The sequence below is a fragment of the Heliangelus exortis genome, chromosome 10 (genome assembly GCF_036169615.1).
Source record: "Heliangelus exortis chromosome 10, bHelExo1.hap1, whole genome shotgun sequence".
In the NCBI taxonomy this organism is placed as follows: domain Eukaryota; kingdom Metazoa; phylum Chordata; class Aves; order Apodiformes; family Trochilidae; genus Heliangelus; species Heliangelus exortis.
Genome location: NC_092431.1, coordinates 2,080,421 through 2,104,070, shown reverse-complemented (window position 1 = coordinate 2,104,070; position 23,650 = coordinate 2,080,421). Strand labels below are relative to the sequence as shown.

At 44.7% G+C, this 23,650-nt stretch overlaps 1 protein-coding gene across 1 annotated transcript in view; it reads right to left on the bottom strand.

Moving 5' to 3' along the window:
• The window catches only part of SLC4A11 (solute carrier family 4 member 11), a 95,444-nt gene that overhangs the window by 35,267 nt on the left and 36,527 nt on the right, over positions 1–23,650 (bottom strand). The window contains 6 exon segments of the mRNA XM_071753151.1: positions 5,390–5,596; positions 8,619–8,742; positions 16,506–16,587; positions 17,146–17,208; positions 17,803–18,034; positions 22,448–22,494. Of these exon segments, the coding sequence (XP_071609252.1) occupies positions 5,390–5,596; positions 8,619–8,742; positions 16,506–16,587; positions 17,146–17,208; positions 17,803–18,034; positions 22,448–22,494 (755 nt within the window).

Below are 23,650 nucleotides of genomic sequence, written 5' to 3'. Positions count from 1 at the left end.
TTAAAGAGCTGAACCTTCTTATTCACCACTGAGAGGAGCAAAACTGGGCAGTTTGAATAGGGCATTCAAACCAGAGATGGTAACCATCATAAAAATAAACCCTTCACCCTTCAATTGATACCCTCAAAAGCATTGTGAAAGGGAAAAAAACCCCCAGACCACCCTGTTTCCCTCCCTTCCTTCCCCTTCCCTCCCTCCTATTCATCTCTGCATCCCTGCTTTCCAGGTGAAGGATGCACAGTGTGGAAGGGACTTGCTAAAAACCCCCTGGCTCACAGCAGGGACAGACCCTGGGGGGCTGAGTAGTGCCTGGGGACTTAAGGGGTAAAACATGAGCCCAGAGATGACTTTCCCACCCCTCCAACCAACACTTAGATGGTTAGAAGCCACCATAAAAAACTCTTCCCCCAAATCCACGTGAAGCCTCTCCAGCAAATGCTCCCTCCCTTGGCACTGGCAGGGAAAAGGGAGATCCCAAATCAGTGCAGCAGGGGAGCCAAGGCTGTCTGCATCCCAAATCCCAGGGAAAAGGAACAACCAGGAATAACTTCATCTCACCAAGCTGTAATTTCAGCCCATTAAAAGGCAGTCAGATGGTTCTGAAAGGGTTCCAAAAAACCCCAAACTTTTCCTTTTTATTTCTGGACTGCTCCTTAATCACCACTGAGAGGAGCAAAACTGGGCAGTTTGAATAGGGCATTCAAACCAGAGATGGTAACCATCATAAAAATAAACCCTTCACCCTTCAATTGATACCCTCAAAAGCATTGTGAAAGGGAAAAAATCCCCCAGACCACCCTGTTTCCCTCCCTTCCTTCCCCTTCCCTCCCTCCTCCCTCCTATTCATCTCTGCATCCCTGCTTTCCAGGTGAAGGATGCACAGTGTGGAAGGGACTTGCTAAAAACCCCCTGGCTCACAGCAGGGACAGACCCTGGATACTTAGGGGGTAAAACACGAGCCCAGAGATGACTTTCCCACCCCTCCAACCAACACTTAGATGGTTAGAAGCCACCACAAAAAACTCTTCCCCCAAATCCACGTGAAGCCTCTCCAGCAAATGCTCCCTCCCTTGGCACTGGCAGGGAAAAGGGAGATCCCAAATCAGTGCAGCAGGGGAGCCAAGGCTGTCTGCATCCCAAATCCCAGGGAAAGGGAACAACCAGGAACAACTTCATCTCACCAAGCTGTAATTTCAGCCCATTAAAAGGCAGTCAGATGGTTTTGAAAGGGTTCCAAAAAAAAAAAAAAAACCACACAAAAAACCAAAAAAACCCAGCCCAAACTATTCCTTTTTATTTCTGGACTGGGGGCTTGCAAGGTGCAGGATGATTATTTATATGATCTGATGCTCAGCACAGGCAGCAAGGAGCTTTTCAGAACTGTGTGACAGCTGCTGTTGACTTACAGCCTCCCAATTCTCCCAACTGCATCCTTATGGAAAGCACATGGAAAGCATCAGAGTAGGTAACACTTGCAAATGAGGCACCTGTCAGGTTTGTTTTTTTTTTTTTTTTCCTGTTGTCCTCAGCTCAAAGGAAACACACACTACCCTGAAAATCAAATGAACCTTTATACAGTGCTGATTTACACAGTGCTGGCTCAGCTAGAACATTTCATGGTTCCTGAAGAACTAGACACTTACAACCTCTTGTAAGGACTGCAAGGGGGTGGTGGTGAGGGAACCACAGATGCAAGATTTACCCCAGAAGCCCACGTCCCAACAGCCTGGGCACCTCCCTCACACTGTGGCTGGGTTTATGGGAACACTGATAAAAATTACTTCTTTCTACACAGTTTTGCCCTTTCTCGTGGTACTCACCTGCCCTGCAGTGCCTCAAAATCAGAGCTAGAAATAGCACAGGCAAAATCTCCTTCAGAAGGAACACACCAGGCACAGCAAACACAAGGAAGGGACTGGGGTGATAAAAGGGACCAGCCCTCTTATCAGTGATTATCACCTACTTAAGTCAATTCTGGTTCCCTTTGCATTTTGCCACTACACCTGTATTATTTCAGCTCCCTTTCAGCTCCCTAACATGAACAACCAGGATGAAGACAGCCACTAGGATATCATCTGCATTTTAAGCATTTCCGGGAGAAAACCATAAGCTTAAATCATATTTGGAGGCATATTTGGACATCAAAGCCACATGCACTTGAAAAGCAATTTAATTTCCACCCTCCCCTCCCTTCAAGAAAGACATTCCTGAAGGCACCAGTCAGCCAGAGAGTCACAATAGCTTTCATGACTAATATGTTTACTTCTCTTGCTGCACTGAATACAGGGAAAATGATGCTCAGGGTATCTCATTTTCTGGGGAAGAAGCCACCTACTTGGTGCTGGCCTGGGGTGGGAAGGGGCACCCATGCACACTTCTGGGTTCTGAGCAGCACTGAGTGTGCAGAAAAAACCAGAATTGCCTCAATTCTCATCCTGCAAGGCAGCCAGAGAAGGGGAGGCACAGGGCTGTGTGTCCAAGCCCCCCATGATTCCTTCATGCATTTATTTTTTTTTTTGCATGTGGGGAGGTTGAGCCAAGGGTGGGGCCTGGAGATGCCAAATGAAATCTCATCAGGGCTAAGCATGGGGAAAGCTGTTTCTTCTGGATGGTTAAATCCTCCTCTTCCTTGCCTCTCTGCCCTACCTAACCTCACACTCACCTTGGGTTGCAGTCACAGAGAAGAACAAACTTTACTGACCTCTGAAACCCTTGGTGGTTTCATTTTTATCTCCCAAGCTGCCCCCCAGGCATCCTCTTTGTCTACCCCTACTCCAGACACCTTTCAGCCAGGCTTTTGCCTCCTGCCATCTCCTGAGCTTGCACCTCATGAGGTTTCCAAAAAATCTTGGAAGGGACAATGCTGACACTTCATTCCTGCCCCTTTTTTTTCTTTGCTTCCTCCTGCACTCCAGTGCTTGGAATTTCTTGGACTGCCATTCCCTGTTTCCTTCTCCTTTAGTGGGTCAAAGCTTGGCTGACCCAGTGGATTTCCACTCCTGCTCATGCTAGCACTGACTTTTTGATTTAACATCCTTCTACCAGCACCACCAAATCCTCCTTCAATCTCCTCTTACTCTTCAAGCCCTTCCAGGGCTTTTTTTCTTTTTTTTTTGCCCATGTTGCTCCTAATATATGAAGAGCAAAAAGGAAAACAAACAAAAAAAAAATCTGAGACACAGTTCATGAATTTTCTACTTTCCATTTTACAACCCCCTCCATGTTTTCTGCTATAAATGACCATTGCTGGGGTTGGAGGCTACACCAGCACTAGGAGCTAACACAGCCAAAGGGAAAACTCCTGCTCCAACACCACCAACTCTTTCTCAGTCCTCCCCTAAAGTCCTGGGGGGCTGCACAACTCTTTTACACAGGGACACACATTATCCTCCATCCTGCCCATGCTGAGCTGACACTGGCCCACCCCCCTCAATACATCCCCAAAGGTATCAAAGTGACAGAAAGAAAAAAAGAAAGAAAAAGAAAAAAAAAAAAAAAAGAAAAAAAAAAAGAAATAATAATAATAAAAAAATAAATTAAAAAAATCACAGCCTGAAAGCATCACAGCTGTTAATGGCTCCTCCATGAATAAAATCACTGTGAGATGCCTCAGTAAACAAGAGGATTTCAGGCTGACTTAATTATGACTGAGTATGTAGCCTTGCCTAAATAATCCACCCAGATGAGCCAAACAAACTGACTCCTGAGCAGGCACAGCACAGCTTTCTACTGTCCATGGCCCCTTCAGGATTTCAGCAGAGGTAAAAATGAGCACTTGCAAAAAAATCCCACAGAGCATCTGAGGCCCATTCCTCCCCCATCACCAAGGGATAAAGGGAAAAGGGCTTTTTTTTTTTTGGTTTTTTTGTTTTTTTAATGCTACTCCATCCTCCTGAGGGCTCACTTGTAATAACACTGGGGCTCCAGATTGGGTTATTTAATTCACTGGGGGTGGTTCACAGGTTGCATCTCAAAATAGGTGAGATCAGGAGTGTGAGTTTGTGGTTATATTAAAGTTTTCCTTTCTAGAAGGCTCCTGCCCAGGGCAGGCAGAGGGAGAGGAGATGCTGCCCTGATTCTCAGAGGAATGCAGCCTCTGATCTCAACCCAACCTCACTTCTCCAGGTAAATCTTTGCTTGCCAGGAGCAGAACTCTCCATCCCAGCTCTTAAGGTGAGCAAGGTGGGCTGGGAGACAACTGGGAGACTTCTCCCATGAGAGTTACTCCTCCAGCCTGCTGCCTCCTGAGAGCTGAAGGAAAAAACGTTTTTAAAACAACAATTTACCAAATCCAGACCTAGAAAAGCACACCAAACCAGAGCAGAAGCTCCTCTACAGATACTTAAAAGGGATTAATAAAAGGAGACAGTCAGACACTTCACTGCTCTAACAAAACCTCCTTTGAATGGCTAATTGCAAAGGGTTAAACTTACTTTACAAAGTTATATTACTTGAACTACTCCAAATTACCACTCGGGGAAACCTGACTCTAAAGAGGGTTTCAGGACTTGTTCTGCAAACTTAGGAGCAGCTATTGGGTCTAGGAAAGTTCAAAGTGCCACCTATAAGTATGGGGATTCTGTGGGGAAAACATGAGATTTGCTCTTTTCCAGATGAGCAAATTAAAACTCCTTAAGCATATTCCAAGTTAAAAAAAAAAAAAAATGGTAAGTTACCCAGTTAACCAGCTTCTGCACTGTAGGCAGCCCAAAGCTGTAAGGTTATTTGTGACTCAGAGGCAGGGGCTGGAGATGCCACTGCTTGTTTTTCAGGTATGCTGTCTGGTTAAAGAATGAATTTCTGAACGGAAAAGCAAAGTGATGACCAACACACAGGAAATTCCAGGAAAGAAAGCTGAGTTACAGCATTTCCCTCAAACTTGAAAGTACAAAGCAAGTAACGTTTTACAGAGCTCCAGATCAAGCAGTGAGAAGCCAGGCCAGCTACTGACAGGCAACTTTTAAGTGAAATTACCTTACAGGGATGGCCAAGAAGCCTTTTTGGCTGCAGGAAAGACAAGCAGCAGCTTCCTTCAGAGACTCCTGATTGTAAGGATTAAGTGCTTTGCACTGACAAGGCACAGTGATCCATTAATCCCACTCTTGACCAAGCATCTGGAATCCAGGTCCTGTGACCATTTCAACCCCCTAGTGCTCTGCAGCCCTTCAGCACCTGCCCTCTTTGAAGTGTTTTGGGAGATTTACAACAGGAGCCATTTGGAGAAACCTCAGCACCAAGAGCTTGTTGGGAGAGCAAGGAGGTTGGTAGGAGAGCCCCAACGAGGCAAGCAGCACAACACCTTCATCTCTTTACTCAAAACCCTTTGAATTTATACGTTTTGGACAGCCCTGCAGTTGGGGGAGGGCATGGGGAAGTTGGGCAGCCTTACCTTCAGTGGTTTAGGACCATTTGACTTGTGCCCATCACTCATCCCTGAGGGTCTCTGATTCACCGCCGTCAGCAGCTGGCGCTGGTGGACTAAGGCATCCTTGAACTCATCATCAGTTTTGGTTTCCAGGAGCTTCTGGCGAAAGGTTATGTCTGAAAACATCGTGGCAAAGGTCCTGCCCACTTCTGTGGCCGTTTTGGTGCTTTTCTGAGCAGAAAGACACACAAAAAAGAAGAAAAAGAGAGATCGGAAAAAACGATGTAAAACTATTTAATTCCGAAAGGTAAAACCATTGCTTTCCCCCACTGGGCACCATATGAAGAGCAAGCTGCCCCACTTCTAGGACTTCTCCCAGGTGGAGATTGTTGCAGACCAACACACCAATACAACCAAGATGCTCTGAAGGCATCAACATCCAACCCTGAGCAGAAGCACTGAGCAGTCTTGTTCAACCAATTTCCCAGGACTTGATCCAAAGCTGAATCATGCTGAGCGTGCATTTTATCCTCAGGGTCCCTTCCAAGCTCCTAAGAGTAGACAAATAAAGAGTCTTTGTCTCAGCTTTACTGCTACGGGGGTGGAAAAACACCATAGTCAAGGTTCCCATAGGTAGAAATGTCTTTTGGGTTTTTTGAGACATTTTTGTCTCTTGATGTCTTGAGGAAGACTGAAACTGTTGTGCACAACTCCCTCAGTTCACTCGTTGGCCTCTCTGGGGTAATTCTGGCAGCAAAAGTAGAAATTTAGAACTCTCAGCTAAAAGTAACTCCAGGCACAAAGGAATTGGACACAAGCAGTAGTGTCCAATCTTCACCAAATGTCTGGAAGGGACAGGAGATTCCCAAATATGAAAAAGGAACAAGTGTCTATTTGCAGGCATTCACATTTCTGCCTGATCTTTGAGGGTCCAAGCTTCAAGAATATCCAAGCCCACTTTCCTACTGCTCCAGACACCTCAGATATTAGGTACAAAGGCAAAAGTAAAGGAAATTGAGCTCCTCATCCTCCCACAAATGCACCAAATCCAAACTCTGCAAATCCTGGTGTGCTCAGCTGCTTGTCCAACATCTGTCAGGATGACAAGTAAGATACTTGCCAAGGCAAAATTATGCAGAGTCATAGCTTATTAAGAGTTCCTTTTATGCAAAGTTTTAACCTTCCAGCCTTAGCTACACTGAACACTCATCACATACAGCAGCTGCTAGAGACACCCAAACAACCACCACCCTCCTTTGGACAGCTTCCAAGCTCCTTGCATTACTGTGAGGAGTTGTAGTGAGCATATGTGATGGATCTGGATTAGTTTTTATGATTTGAAACAAAGTGGATGAACAATCTCTTCATTAACACAACTAAATAATTCAGTGCTGCTTGACACAGAGGCATGGACACCCGGGTGGCACTGCACTAATCCTAAAGTCATCACTTTCCCTCTCCTCCATCACCCTCTCTCCAACCCAAGGAACCCTTCAGACATGAAGGTGTGTTGAATTTAAGCTTCCAGGGAAGGTTTTGGATTTCAGTGAATATGATCTGGGAATTGCTTTTATGGTTTTGAAGCTTTTCACACTGAACCAGTCTGGATTTGCCAAGGAGAGGTTTGTTCTTTAACCCCAAGCAGCAGCAGGGCCCTTGGGCTGGATGCTGGATGGGGTTACTTCAGGCTGCCCAATGATGCTCCCTTTCTTTGCTTTCCTAGAGACCTAAATGGTTTAGAGGAAGAGTGCAGATATTTGTGAGGGAACTCAGGTTTTTTTTTTTCCATCCTACAACACAACAGATGCCCATTTTCTGGGCTTTTTTTTCACACCCTCCTCCCCCCAAGCCAGACTCGTTTAATCTTTTACTGTCAGCAGGTTAATTATTTTAACTGCTGTACCAGAAATGCGTACTTAGGGCTGGCTAGATAAACTCATTTCAAATAAAAAGCCTATTGGCAACTGCAGCTCTGCTTGGCCTCCAACACTGTTTCCTTAATTTGATGCTGTCCACTGGAATTGCAAACTCTCAGGTTCCAAGCGGATGCAGAGCTGTTTGCTGGGTGCTTTGCACGTAGCTGGCTGGAGATAAGCAAAGTGCTGCACAATGAAAAGAGAGAGATCAATGCAGGGCTTCAGCTGTTTGCCTGCTGCTTTTCCATAAGGAGCATCAATATGTTTTCAGCCTGTTGGGTTCGAGAGCCATGCCAAAAAAGCCTTGGAAATGCTGTCAGCTGGGAAAAGATCTGCCACGAATCCTGGGAAAGAAGGAAACACCAGTATTTCCATTTAAACAAAGGTAGTGGTGGTGGTGGTGGTGGTGGTGGAGGGGAGGAGGAGACCAGACCAGACCAGACGAGAAGGTCCCAAGGTCACACAGATCACATTGTAGGCAGGAAACCAAATCAGGATATGTTCTGCTCCAGACAAGGTCCCCAACCTCTCCAGCACCTCCCAGAAGCACAGCCCTGGTAGCCCCAAGGTGTAAACAGTGTGAAAAGGTCCTGAGCTTTGATCTGTTCAACTATTAGCTAGAAAACACACCATCTTGATTGAGCCAGTGCTCTCTAGGAAGACAGGACAGTGATCCCCAATTGACCTTGATGCCCCTTGTGACACTGGTGCTGTTTTGAGCACCAAAAGGTGTGAAAACACATCCCAAAGGATCTCAGCACAGCCCCTGACCTTACAAGCACCTCAGCTCCCAAACAAACAGTTTCAACCCACACAAAACCATGGCTTTTTCCTGCTTACATCAGTCCATCCACAACCACATCTGCAGTGTAGCTGTCAGTCCCATCAAGAGAGTTGGCAGGGAAGCAACCCAGACCTCACAAGAGCCTTTCCCAAGCATGGCTTTAACCAGGAACAGCCTTCCTTACCTCTAAAAACAGCTGCTAAATTGGTCAAGCTGGAGGGGGAGAATCTATGGGGTATTAATTGTACCAAGAAGGTCCCAAAAGCACAGTGTACGGAGGCTCGAGACACTCCTGATGTGCAGTGTCCTCCTCCCAGTCAGGATAGAGGCCATTCCCCAGCATGCTGGAGATGAGGATGCAGCTGGCTCATCTACCTCTCACAGACACAGAAAACCCATCCTGACAACTGCTGAGAGGTTCTCAAGTGCTTTCACATCCCTCCTGTTTTACAAATAATAGCTTGCCATTGACCCTAGAAGGAGAAAGGAGGAGAAGCGACCTCAGGAGAACCCTCTGAAGGAGCAGAGCAAACCAGAGAGTGCTACTACTCACCATTTTAGGAGGAGCCAGGACTAATATCACAAATCTCACTTCACAGGAGTTTTCCCCCCAGTTCTGAGGCTTCTCCAGGCGGCTGATGCAAACGTGACGTCGCTGAAGGGATTTTATAGTGCAACTGTCAAGGAAGATGGGATGGTTACTGGTGGCAATGGGACACAGGGCACACTCTCTCCTGGTGCACAAGGCTTCCAAGCACACAGTTCAACTCAGTATTTCTCAAAGTGTTGTTGGAGGTGTGCTGAATTCTCCCTCTTCCCCCAGCTGCCTTTGAAGAGCCCAGAAATCTCGACAGAACGCAACATACCTGGGACCACAGAATTGTGTTACAGAAGCTTCTGCAAAAAAACCAAACACCCTTAGACAAAAAAACACAACACCTACACTACTAGAAAGCAGTTTACACTTCATTTCACCTGATCTTCCAAAGTACTTTTGGAGACATTCAGGCAAGATGCCAAACCAGCATACTTCAATTTATTTGCCTTGAGCAGATCTCTCTCTGGATGACTTGTCCCGTTTCCTCTCTGCTGTTATTTTTCTCCTTTCTGCTACAGGTGCATTCCAAAACCCAAGCTAACCTCTTTGCTCAAGATCTCCAGAGGCTGCAGCAGGCAAGATGATTGCTCAGAGGGAAATCCTTGGCTGCAATCCATCCAACCCCTCTAGGCATGTGACAGCTGCTTAACTCCCTAACAGAAACCAACAACAAGTTGTTTGAAATAAACAGAGACATCAACTGTGGAAGCCATGAAAGACCAGGCCTGTTTCCACCCTGGGATATTTAAGCAGAGCTGTGATCAGAGAAACCCTCGTTTTTCCTGCTGGGAAATTCCAACAGAGCAGCCAAGTGGCTTGGTGCAGTTGCAGGAAGAAGTTGACATCAGCCCAGACTTCAGGTCCCTTGTTTCCCCTGAGGCCACCTCAGCTCCTCTGAAAAGCACTGAGATACACAGATTTTACACAATGACACCAGCAGAAAGATGGAATTGTGTTTTCCTACCTCAGAGTGAATTTTTTTTCTGGTTCAAAGTCACTCAGATTGGTTGCTTCCTTTTATTCACCGAGCAAGTGTCTATCACTTCAAGTAAAATGACCCTTAAAAGACCTTTTTACTTTTTAGGAAGTAAAAGTAAGGGTCATTTTTGCTAAGGGTGCATTAGCTCTTCAATGCTGGTAGACAGGGAGAAAACTGAAGGTGTCAGATCACTTGAAGGTTCTCCTGTTAATAAAAAGCCTGGAGTCCAGGGATTTTCCCTGTTGGCACAAGGAGATCTATAAGCTGGGCAGCTACTGAGGGCTTTGATTTGCTTGGGAAAAAAATCAGTGTTGTCTGTGCACATTTAATCTCTGGGGAGGGAAGGTCAAGGATTGTTTGAAATCCAAGCTGTAGGTTAAGTTGGGAAGAGAGCTTGCACTCTGTTTTCATTTATTGTAAAAGAGATTTATTCCCAGCCTTAGGACCTGCCTTGCTCTTCCTCCCTTCTAAAGATGATTCAAGTAGAAAAGGGGAAAAGGGGTGTGGGGGAGTTAGGAGAAAAGTGAAATACTGTCATCTTACTTGTGACCCATATTGTTCTAATTAAGCTGTTTGGTTGCCTTTGTCAGATTAATTTGTGTCATTAGGCTGCTTCCAGTCTGGGAGCAGAGAGGAAGCTGTTAAACCCAACAAGAAAATCCTTGGTGTGACCAAGAACTTACTATAAAATACAAAGTAGTCCTGATTAGGATGTCTCCAGCCCAAGATCTTCAGGAGCCATTACCAGCACAGCCTTCAGGGAGCATAAGTTTGGGAATACATGACAATTAGGGAGCTATGGGCAAGGAATATGGAAGAGAAGTTGGAGGGATGAGCCCATTTCACAAGACACCAAGAAACTTGCTGTCACCTTTAACCATTTTTATCTGAAATGCTTTTATCCACAGTGCTGGAATTTGAGACTTCTCACACCTATGAGTTCTTCTCACACCTCTTTGGTTCTTCTGTAAAAAGTCCATGGATGGTGACACATGCATTTGAACCCCAGTATCACACCAGTAAAAGAGGGAGGAATTTTCAGCCTAGTTTAGCTCAAGGTATGGACACATTTTAAGTGTCCTGACTTGGTTTAGGGAGGCTAAATCAGAGTAAAAGCAGATTTAAATATCTGCCACAGAGCTGGTCTGATGCACCTGAGGGCCCTTGTGCAGAATACAACCTCATCTGCACCAGGCTTGCTCTGCTATTATATCCATTTATTTTTGGGAAAAAAAAAAAAAACCACCTTGTGGTGTCTCAAGAATTTCACTGCAAGGCCAAGCCACTTCTGCCTAGCATCTCAAGTTTGTCTTCAAATTGAAGCCATTATTTAGCTGACTCAAATCCTACTCTCCAGGCTACCAGTTGCAACTCCCACTTTTGTTTTAATTCCAGACTGGAGCTATAATACAAACCAAAAGTGCAGTCCCTGCTAGACTAGTGTAAATATTTGTAAAGGACAAAAAAAAAAAAAAAAAAAAAAAGTCATTTGGTTCTCATGGATGTATCTCAAGTTATGCAAGCCTGCAGGTAAAACTCAGCACAGTTCAGACCAAGAGAGCCACTTTCAAAACAAAGCAACTTTTTTTCAAGTAGCACTTAAGTAAATTCCCACAAAAAAATTAATTCTGAAGGCTAAATAAGCAAAGCCCTGAAAAACCTGAGAACCAGCAAGACATTTTCAGCTGTCTCTGAACCAACTCTGGTTTGGCCAAAGCCTCCGAGTTCTCTTTTGGTTGGGGTTGAGCTAAATTTGATTCTTCTTTGGTTTGGCCAACGAGCTGAAAAAAACCTCTTTTCACCCAGTATTAGTCACAGAAGGAAATACTGGGCTGTGATTTAATGAGATGCCAGGTCGTGTTCTCAGCAATTTTATCTTGATCCTCCAAATAATTGAGCTCATAAAAAGAGCATTTAAATTACAGCACTCATTCCTGCCTCTCTCCCTCTTCCCAGGCTGCACATCCAGGCACTGAACGTGGCACTGGGATGGTGGGAATTGGCAATGTTCCACCAAAATCCCTGATCCACCAAGACACACATGCTGCAGGTCTGCCCCACGCCCAAGATGTTATCAGAGTAATAACACGTTTGACAAACAAATCATAAAAAGGGTCAAACTATGGAGGACCCAAGAGAAACACAAACCCTCTTTAAACAGGGCAAGAAAGGAAGTTAATTCAGGAACAAATTATCCCCTGCAGTAAGAAAAAGTGCCCAGCAGAGGTAATCAGCTAGCCAGCCTTTTCCTGTCCTGATGCAGAACAACAATGACACTTCTTGTTCTCATCCCCTGCAAATAAATCTTCCTCTGCAGAGCAGCTCCAGGGACAAGCTTTGAGAAAATCAGAATTTCCAAACAAGAAATTAAGCTGTGACCAGCAAGCCAGCACCCCCAGCTTGGTTGTTTCAGCCACCAAGTTGCTCCAAGCTGGATATCAGTTTTGAGTGATAAATGCATTTTGCTGGGCTCCAGAAAGACCCATCCTCTCTAGCAGTTATTCCATCAACAGGTCAATGCACAAGGAGACATCTCCTCTTCTCTGTGCACATGAAGCAACTCATCCTTTTCTCCAAGAGATCTCCTTGGGGACCCAAATTCCCACCCCAGGGTTTGAATTTGAGAATTCCTTTTTGTAATGCAGCACCTGAAGGAGCTTCAGCAGGGTGAGCCCAAGAAGGGGGGGTAGGCATTTAAAAGAAAATTAATCAGTTCTTTGAACCCAAAGAACACTTGAGAGATGGTGGGTGTAAACACTGGAGAAGAGGCTCTTGTTCACAAGACTCCAAATATTGTAATCATTCCTCTAAATGGCAATATTTGTTTTAAGGATTTGAACTGTTTATTTCCTGTAGCATCCTTTTTTTTTTTTCCTTTGGAAGAAGGGGCACTACTCTAAGGAATAAATTGAAAAAACCCTACTGAAACCATTCAACAGCTAAATCAGGAGCAACATGGCTTTTCTATGCCCACAAACCTCTGGCTCTGGCCAAATCCTTCAAGATGTGAAAGAGCTTTACTGCCACTTTTCTTGAGACATCCATCACGTGTCACACAACCATCAGCTGTGCACTAAATCTGAGAAGTTACCACTCCAACTTTACTCTGAATCAGTCTTGCTTGATACCCAAAATAACCTCACACCACCTGGTTTTGCAGGGCTACCTGGGGTTTTCTGAGTCTAACTCCTCCCTGGGAATCAGGGCAATGACACACTACATCAGAAAGAGTCATTTTATAGCAGCACAGAGCTCACAAACCACCAAACCACTCTATGCTTGCAGAGAGGCTGCTTTTTTTTTTTCCTCCCCTCTGCTTTGCCTGTTAAAGCAGCTTAGCAAATCAGTTGAATGCCCTGAAAAATAAGCCCATCACACCACTCCATGTGGCTCATCAAGCAGCCAAAGGAAATTGCTCTTTAACGACTCAATCCAGACAACCCAGCAGCTTGGTTTCATGTTTTTCTATGGATTCAGCTTTGGAAGAAAGCAGTGATATGTATCTCCTGGCAAGAAGTATCCTGCAAGTTGTGATGCCTGGGGAATTCCACTCAGCTGAGGAGGCATTTGTTCAATAACCTCCCCAGCTGGTGTTTCTCCTAAGACATCATCAAGGAGAGAGAACCACCAGCAGTCAGAGTTAACAATTACTTTAACATTGTTAGTATCAGGCATCCTTCACTCCAAGGAAAAAAAAAAAGAATAAAATGAGGCATTTGCATCTTCATTTGTCAGCCAGCAAAAAAACCAAAACTGGGTGTGCTAGGATTTGGCTGCTGCTTTCTTCCACTCCCCATTAGATCAAGGGGGCCTTTCCCTGGGTTTTTTGAGCCCCAGACATCCAACACCCAAACCAATAGCTCTCACAGGGGGATTCTGCCCCACCTTTCCTAATCCAGACATGCAAAACATCCCATTGACATCCTCCAGGCTCTGGATCATGGTAGATCTGGGTGGTTCATGGGCACACTCCTGGCAGCACATCTCCCTGTTGCAGTCATTGAATGCTGGAGGGGTACCAAAGTACCCCCCTCCCAAGCTTCTACTGACAGCCAGTAGCTAAATAATAGGTTAATCCTCGTGCTAAATAATTGGTTAATTTTGAGGGTAACAGTTCAGCATTCCCTGTTCTGGGAGAGGTCTGAGGATCCTTCAAGTTCTCTAATGGAACAACCAAGCAGCAGCTTCAGAGTGAAGCAGCAAGAGGTCTCCATGCCAGTTTGTCTTGGTGTTCTGGAAAATGCCAGGAATAGGAGAAAGAGAAACCAAACATCCAAGGTTTCTAAGGTGTGAGATCATGGTCCTTCACCAATGAAGATCATCTGTATCTCTGATGGTTAAAAAACCATCACAGACACAAAAACCTGGTTGGTTAGTCTGGACACAGACACACACACAATCCTACACCCTCTTGTTAATCAGAAGCCAGGTTTTTGTTTTCCTGGGATGCAGTGGAACATTCAGACCTTCAGATCTTCAATTCCCCAATGGTTTGTTCTGTCCTGTAGCTATAAGCCCAGATCCATTGGGTACATCTTAACCTCACTGGTGATTCCTGAGACCTGAAGCTGTCAGGAAAGCACCAATTCCAGCAGAGGCAGAATAGCTTTTTCACCCTAGGTATTTCCCACCCTGGCTAAGTCAGGTATCAAAGAACAGCCCTTTCTCCAGCACAGAAGAGAGAAGGAACTAAATTTGGGTCCATTAGGAATGCTCTTCTGCAGCCAGGCTCTGAACATCTCCAAAAAAATCCTCCTTGAGTTTTATCCTACACAAGTTTCTTTCGGATTCTATGCTGATTTGGGCTTTAATTTTTTTCCTTTAAAATGAACACAGAAGCAGCACTACCAAAGCCCCAGAGATGCTCTTCCTCATTCATGTAATCCTGCCATGAAATTCAAGCTTACCTCATCCACTAGGAATACAAAGTCAGTCAAGGTGCACAGCAAACAGCTGGGCTGATCCCAAATTTAGCAAAGAGTCCAGACTGAAGTGCAAGGGTAAAGAGCAACAGATATCTCAAAGGTTCTCCTCACTCGCATGGAAAATTTTTGCATCAACAAATTCCTTTTACTTCAGAGTTTTGGAAGTTGTTTTGCAATCTGACTACAAGAAAAATGTAAGATCTAAAAATACAGCTCACAATCTGTTGCACAATAGCTACAGCAGAAATACAGTGCAATAATTAGATAATTATAGTTAATAACTCATCAGCTGCTTTCCCACCACTTTCTTCTCCCTCTTCAGCATAACAAAAGGAAGAAACAAGGAAAGTTTTGCACAAGACACCTTGGGGCTGTAAGCTTGTTTTCCAAATCATGTCTTGTCATGGAAGCTGGTATTACTCACACGGATGCATTTAAAGCTTTGGCTCACTTTCCCCAGAAAGGCAGAACCTGCCCTTTTCAGCTGCCTCTGTATAATCACAGCACTTGGATCATGACCTCTGGAATTGCTTTGTTATCAAATCACTCTTCAGAGCCCTCCCCAGAGCCATGTCACATGCCATGGCAGAAACTTCTACTCTACCCTTCCCAGACTATGCTGTACATAACCTTATTGCTGTTCACTGTGGCATCCAGAGTGAATAAAACTGCTGAAAAGCAGCTTGATCATTAGAGAAAGACCATTTCACTGTATGAACTCATCATCTTCATTGTGCAAGCTGCTCTGTACATTCCTGGTGTAAGAGTAGAACCACAAGTGTGTTGGTGCACATGCAGCACCAACATTATCCAGTTCACTTCTTTCACAGAACAGAGCCCTGACTGTTTCTTCTTCCCACAGAAACCCCATTTTCCTCTTTCCTAAGAGACTATAAACAAGGTTGGGTTCTTTTGTTGGTGTTTGATTTTTTTGTTTGATCAGCTTTTTTGGTTTAATTTATTTCCAAGACAGAATACTCCACATTTTTTCCAGCCATAAGCAGAAGGTAGGAGAACAACTACTAACAGAAGGGAAATTATTGTGACAGTTGTCCTAGCAAACTGGCTGTGAAGGTTAAAATATGTGTATGCACTTCCCAAGCCCTCAGGCACCTATCCAACATACCCTGGTGATTTCTCTGGGAATTAATATATTTCTTGACAACTTGACTCAGAGACTGTGCATAAAGCAACAGACAGGAGTCAGATCTCATTGCTTTGGTTGACTCAGTGACTCAGGGTCCCTTGTGAAGGGACAATTTGGCTCACCCAACATGCTTGGATTTGGAGACAATAGCTTCAAACCTCAGTTTTGGTCAAGTGGAAGCTGAGATGAAGCCACCATGTCTTGTAAATCCCAGGTGGCCAAGTCCTTTCTGTCTTCAGGGCCTGCTCTAATGTTCAAAAGTGTTGACAATTAAGCAGTGTCTGAGTTAACTGTCAGACAAAGCAATCAGTGTCTAACACTGGCAGAATTTCTAACTTCAATTCTCAGTTACAAAGTTTAGATGCTTTCATCAAAGGGCTCAAGAAATCTTTTGGTGCAAGTTCCCAGACTTTGGCAGGCAAAGCAGTCCATGAACCAGTTTGTTAGTCCCTTTCAGAAGTTTCTCTCATTAACATTTTCCAGTAATTAGCATTTTCTGGCTCAGATTTATTTTTTTTAACATTCTTAGCTTGTTAACACCAGATTTTGATAGCATCCAAGAGCTAAATGCTCTGTAGAGATTGATCATCTCTGCCCAGGCTACTGCTTGCCCGTTTGCCAAGAGCAGCAGCTCAGTGCTGAGACTGAGATCCCACAGGATCCCATCCAGGATTGATGGAAAGGGCATCACAATCTTGACTAACAAGCTTGTTCTGAACTGCTATTCCTCCCACCAGCAGTTACAAGTTTTGAGAAGCAATGGATTCTGCTCACCTAACCCAGGTACTTACATGATACAGAGCCAGGACTGCTGATACTGCACCCCTGTGGGTGTTGCCATGACCCCTTGAATTGTGTCTGATAAGAGGTGAACTAGGAAAAAAAAAAAAAAAAAAAAAAGAGAGAGGGAAATGGTACAGGCTGTTGGTGGTTGGTTTGCAACTGCAAAAAACATTTCCTTTCAAATGGCTGCTGAATACTAATAACAAGCTTATTTATCTGCAGAGTGGATTGATGCAAGGGCAGGGGGTGACAAGAGAGAAAGATGGAAACATCTGTCCTGACATTTTGAATTCTGTCTTAAAATGATTCTCAGCCTGGAAAGGCAGCTGTTTTCTCCTCCCAACATCAACCTACTGCAATATTAGGTTATTAGATTAGCATTATTTAGCACACATACAGAGGAGTGGAAGAGGCATCATCTGCTGCCTCCCCTGCCCTCTCTTCCCCCACACCCTCCCTCCCCTCCCTAATTACCGTTCTCAGCTTATTTTATGGCACTGATTTCTTTTTCTTTACTGGCAGACAGCCTAAATTCAAGATATTACAAATGCAAAGCTCTACGAGAGGTAGCAAGAAGAAACCAAAGCATGAACATGCTTACGACTTGACATATCTGTTAAACAAATTCACTCAGGCTGTGACAGTTACATTTGAGGTGCGATGTACGAGTTTGATTATTCATTCCTGTTGACTCTGAAACATCAGGGGTGCCTACAGAGAAACAATGCTCAGTTAAGCTTCTTTACATCTCAGGCTAACACATAATGGTTTAGATTTATGCTATGACATTTCTTGATAGCTCAAGGTGACACCTGAGCTGCCCCTGGTGGTTAGGGTTAGCCCAGCTGAGGTTCTGGAGGAAAAGAAAGTGCTTCTTGTTCCTTCCAGTAGGCTGGGAGAAAAGTGAAGGCTCAGCCCTCCCCCAGCCTGTGGGAATTCAGAGGGAGAACCACAAGGCAAAGGAGCCATTTCTGAAGAGACACTGGCAGGTGTCTCTTTGAAAAGACCAGAGACTTGTCTGAGGACAAGCACATCTTAATGGGTCCAGAAAGCCAAGACTCCAGTGCTAGAGACTTCTGACCCCAGAGAACACCACTCTGTCATCCTAATGAAACAGGGGCAAGAGTCCACCAAAACATGAAAACCCTGGAGAAACAAGACCCTTCAGTCTGAGTGACACAGAAAAATAACCCCCCAGTGTCACATGCAAGTCTGGGGACTCCAGAGTAGTTCAACACACCACCAGTAGAAAGGATGACAACTTAATAGCAACCTGCAGGCAAATGCAAATCAAGAGTTGATTACCATTCCCTTCTCGTGGGGTCCCTGAATCCGTGAATAAAGTGCTCATGATTTCTTCAAAGTTGCAGCTTGGCTCCACGTTCTCAGAGTCTTTAGCAAAGCGTTTCAGCATCTCCCTAAGAACATCATCCAAGGAGGTGGCCTTCTCATCCACAATGATGCTGGCTCTGGCCAAGAACCCATCCAGATCCCGGTGAGCTCTGACTTCCTCTTCAAAGTTCTTTAATTTCAGGTACTGTGTTAAGAAGAGGTCAGAGGATTAGACAGCTGAAGTCAATACCTAACAGCAAAGGCTTTGGATCCGTGTAATTCTGTTTTGTGGAAGTTATTGCCACCAAACCACTGATTCTGGAATCACTTGGACCATTCACATCATGTTAGAGAAGGAGTTTTATGTTATATTATTAAAGCACTGGAGACCTGAATTTACAAGTCTTATCCTAACAGAGTCACCCCAGGTGAATGCCTGGGCACCATTTATAACCTGACAGAAAAAGAAGAATTAAGAAAAAAAAAAAAATTAGCTTTGCTGCCTAGGCTAAAGCACAGAAGTGAGCTTGAGCAAAAATGCTTAAAGTAGCATTTAAAATCCTCTTTAGGGCTTAAATAATTCAAGAAGTTCTCAGCAACATGGGAAAAGTTATCTGGAAGAAATGGACTTGGAGTTGAGCAGTGAAAAAAAATTACCAGTATGTGCCTGAAGGCAACCTAGCTCAGCTCTGCTCCAACTGGGAACCACCACTACCCAGTGCTCCCAGCTGGGGACCTTGAGATGGGAAATGCCACCCAGTTCATCCCCCTTTTTTTGACACTACCTAAATCTCTATTGTTCCCAGTCCCAAGGAAGTTTTCTTCCTTTTCTAGCTTTGAATCTGTCCTCCCAGTCTTGCTGGCCTTGAGCTGGAAAACCCAGCCACACAGATGCAGAACCTCAGCTCCTTTCTCTGTGTCAGCTATCAAGTTCTTTAATTGAACAAGCAAACTGCCTCCTTCCCATGTCCCAGTCCTTGGAAACCCAAACCCAGAGTTAGCACTCACAGCACTTGTCAAGGACTGACAACCCTGTCTGTCCTCTCACTCAACAGCTTAAGATGAGTGAGGAAATCTGGAACTGCACTTTGTTAGATGGATCTTCCTCCCAATGGGAAGCCAGCCAGGCTTCAACTCATGATGCTGAGGACCAGACTGTCAAGATACACTTTCAAGCCCTCAGTTGCCCTTCAGTTCAGCAGGACTCAAGCTCTGACTTGCTTTTACAAAGCTGACCCCAAGCTGCCTCCACAACCAGGACCTCTGAACCTTCTCCCCCAAGTTACAGGACCACCCCAGAGCTTGACTCATGGATCCCCTCCTCTCACACAAACCTTCTCTACACCTTTTCCATTTCTAGCCTAGACACAGGGGGAAGAGAATGCTAACATCAGACTAATTGCTGTAATTATCACAGCAACCATCAAGTTGTCAGTACACATCCATTGCAATTAGCACTGTTTTACTGTGCATCAATCACTCCTCACACAGCATCCTCCAGAGGGAGGATTCTCTGAAGGATTTCAGCTCCCACCCCCAAGGCTTTGTTATCCTCTGCTGTTTGAGAGATGGCAGTGACACAGCTATGTTACAGCTCCACCTAAGAGAGAGAACTTCAAGTGGCTAAGTCAGTCTCAAATCATCCCTGCAAGACAACAGGTTAAGATACCCATTGCCATCCTAACCCTGGTGCTTGTGGGGTCACCATAGAACCAGCAGCCACCTCCCAAACTTGCCTGTTATGCAGAGTCCACCCAAGGATGCAGGTTCAATCAACAAATCCTAGCCAGGATTAATAAGATGGATGGCAGAGAAGTAGCCATGCAGGTAAGAGGAGAATGAAGAGCATCCCAAGTGCCACAGTGCTGAAGAACTTTCAAAAAAAAAAGGAAGAGTGGCTTTGTGTCACCAACTTCCCCCATGCATGGGACAAGCCACCAGAAGCAGAAGAGTGGTAGGAGGAAGCTGAGGGACAGCAGAAATGAAGCAGAGGCACCCAGCAGACAGCTCTATCTGCCCACATCATCTCAACCACCACTGATCCTCCAGCAAGCTGCCTGTCACAGCATCCTTTGCTTGCTCTGGACAGCACTGTCAGCAGCTTCCTGCAAGTCACAAGGATTCAGCTCCAGCTCTGCCCCCAGCTTCAGGCAATGCCTTGGGTAAATGATTTTCCATGCCCCAGTCCTGTTTTGTTCCCCTGCTCCTGGGTTCTTTATAGGAAACAGGGGCTATACCCATCCTCATTATCACTCTGGTGACACTGGGGAAGATGCACACATGAAACCCCTGCAGGCAGCTACCCACCAAGAAAGGATGTAAACACATCACTCCTGGAGAGAAACCAGAATTAAATTAGGGAAAACACTGGTACAGCAAGGCCAGAGATAGCTCACACAAAACTGTTCCATTCAGAACACTCAGTGGTTTCAGATTAATGATTGCTCCTCTGCAAATATTTTTAGCCAGCCAGGCTAAAGTCACCCCAGGACACTTGATGCTGGAAACCTGAGGCTGGAAACTGCTTAGCAAGAAACCCAAGAGCCACTTGAATAGCATGGAGTATCCTTGCCTGCAAAGCTGCACATTGCATCATGGCAAGAAGAGAGGCCAAAGAAAGGGAAATGTGTTGAAACAGCTTTTCCCAACTTCAGGCAGGTCTTCTGACCAAAGTCATAGTTTAAAAAAATCAAGAATAATAATAAAAAGAGCTCTCAACACTCATCAAGAAGGCCCAAAATGCAAGCTCTCTTCTGGGTGGCTGCTCTGGAGACCACCTCCACTGACAGGCACTGCAAGAACCTTCCTAAAATGTGGTATCCCAAAAGCTTGGGACAACTCCTTCTGAAACACACTGATGGTGATAAACTAGTACAAGGAGCTTCTCTGTATTCATCCCTAACAAGTGCCATGCCAGACAGCAGCTTGCCCCAAAGATTCCCTTCCAGCACTCCTAAAGGGGCACAAGACCCACAAGAGGAGACAGGAACAGCCCAGGAGGGAAATATCTCCAGACAAACCTTCTGACCTGACCAATTTTCTCCTAGTGATTCCCCCTTCCCAGACACTTGGAGCCATCTCCCTCTGTGACTCAGGTCCCAATTTCCTTTGCATTTAAAGAAGAAAATTTCCACTTGTCCTCCCTGGAGGGAAAAACTGGCAAAAAAGTCTCTTTTTCAAGCCCTGCTAAAGCATGTTAGCTCTTTGGTATTTGTTGCTTAACAGCACATTGGAAAGCTCAGGAATCAACTTCTGGTCAGAAAAGCAGGAATCCTGCAGTTCTAAAAAAATAAACTAGAAGAGACACTCGTGTGTTAGCAGTTTCCAATTATTGCTCATCAGAGGCAGATCCTGCATCTGGGCTTGGAATTTGCACTTTAAGTGATTAAATTCTTAGGTTACTTCCAGTCAAATGCTTGCAGCTCAGAGAGCCCTGGCACTAGAATTAATTAGACAAGACAAATCACTGACAATTCCAGTCCTGAGCACAGAATATCTTAAACCTCTAGGACTTATAATCAAACAATGTCTAATTTTTTTGGTGGTGGTAGGGGGTTTATCTTGGTTTTTTGTTTAGTTTTGGTTTCTTATTTTTTTTTTATTTGGTGGGGGGGTTTGATTGGTTTTTGTTTGCTTGATTTTTTAACTTGGGGGAAGGTTTATTCCACTGAACCTAAACCACCTTTTCCTCCCATTACCAACCCAAAAGCTGAAACAGCTTTTCAGGATTTGAGTTTACTCAGAGGCCTGAAGCAAGGCAGAATTAAAAGCTCTCTGGGCTTCCCTAAAAAGCTCACAGGGCTTTAGAACACAGCTTTAAGGACCCAAATTACCACCTCCAACACCATTTGCAATATTTGCTTTGCCAGCATCAGTGGTGCTCCAGGTTTTCACACATCCAGCAAGTGTCTTAAAGCACCATGAGCCATTCCTCAGAGCCCCAAAGACCAAAACTCACCTGGTTTTAAATATCCACCCATTTCCTCTCACCATACTTTCCCTGTCCTGTCCTAGCTGGAAGTTTGGAGTCACACAGCCTACACGAGGGGTTTGGGTTGTTTTTTTGTTTTTTTTTTTTTGCATTTCCACTTTACCACTCTTGAGTTTATGGTCTCAGTAGCAAGGGTAAACTAAGGGTTGTGTCCCAGTCATCCTCCCAGCCTGTGTATTTCCAGGGAATTTATTCCTGCTGAACCCTGCAGGCAGATCTGATTAGCTGGAATAAAGAAGGGAAGCAAATCACAGCTTTATTGGGCTTTTCTGCTTGGGGCTGGAGAGGAGCTCAGCAGCCTGAATCCCAGTGGTGTGAGCTGGGATCCCTTTGCAGGCAGCTGCAGAAGAGAAAGTGATGAATCAACATGTCAAGGAAGTGTCTGAGACAAAAAGTGGTGGAACAATGAGAATTATAGAGAACAAGCACCACTTTTTTTTTTTTTTTTTTTTTGGGTTTTGTTTGAAGGCTTAAAGACAGACAGCAGAATTCAGGGGAAAAAAAGGATTAATATGCCTTCTGTTTTGGCCAGTAAAAACCACCTCCCCCCACCCCCATAGAGTGTTTTAAGAGTCTTTTCTCTCCTTGTAGCCAGTAAAAACAAATTATCACAGAATTTCTACTTACCTTCCTTGATGTGTGCAGTAACACGCAGCCATCGTTTTCATTTTCAGCTGGAAAGGAGAAAAAAAAAAAAAACACAAATCAGAAAAATGTTACTATCACCTGTACCTGAGAGGCAGCAGGAACCAAGCAGAAGGCTCAGAACAAGGTGAAGTACAGAGGATGCTCTCTGGAGAGAAGCAGAGATTCAATTTTTACAGCACTTCCCATTTTGGAAATCTAAACCAAGCCTAGAAGAAACCTTTGGCATCCTCTCATCAGTTGGTATTTGTGTCTTGCAGCTTTTTCAGATGCCCCATGTATTCTTCCTCTTCCTTTCTCCCCCATCTCCTAGAAAAAAAAAATACAATCTAATCCTTTAGGTAACCATTTAATCCAACACATGGTTGTTTGATAGATTGAGGCTAAGATTGCATGAGTCACTCTCGTTTTGGAAACCATTCTTGTCCTCATTAAAGAGTCAACAATAACACCCAGGCACTTCCAAGGGAGCAGCCTGCAAGAGATCACAGGCAGTGATTGGAAGATGAGCACATTTATGTCCTGTCAACTCACCACGCTGCTTCCATAAATCTAAGAGTAAAGCAACAGAGCTCTGGGGAAAGAAAACTGCTGGTTGGAGACTATTAAATGTCACTTAACATGTGGCTGAGTTACAGGGATGGGGGTTCCCAGGAAACGTGCAGCTTCAGCTTCCAAACATCAGTGTTAATATTTTCTTGGGGTATCTATGAAATAATTTGGGGGGGTATAAGCTAAAATAAAAAAGAAAAAGAAATTAAATCAGAGCCAGGCTTTGCCATGAGGCAAATCTGTCCTGCTTGCATCCCAGGCAGCATCTCTGAAGCATCAGTGGCACCACAGGTAGAGTCAGAGTGCATCCTGCTCCTTTCCAAGTCCTCAGCTTCAAGCTCTCTGAAAAACCCTGACCTGCTACCCAAATTACACACAAAACACATCAGCAGCTTTCCTTCACAGGAGCACAGTGACAGCATGGAAAAACCCCACTGAAGACAAAAAAAAACCTTTCCAGACAGCAAGCTGTGGAAAAGTACAGAGATGTAACAGAGTTAGAGCTGTTCAGACAAGGGCTTTTCTTCCCTTCTGGAGCTGGATTTCCAAATCCTAACCTACAATTACCTCCTTTTTCCCCCACACAGGCACCTTTCAAGCTCAGCACTGTGATGGTCCCCAAAATCCAGCTAA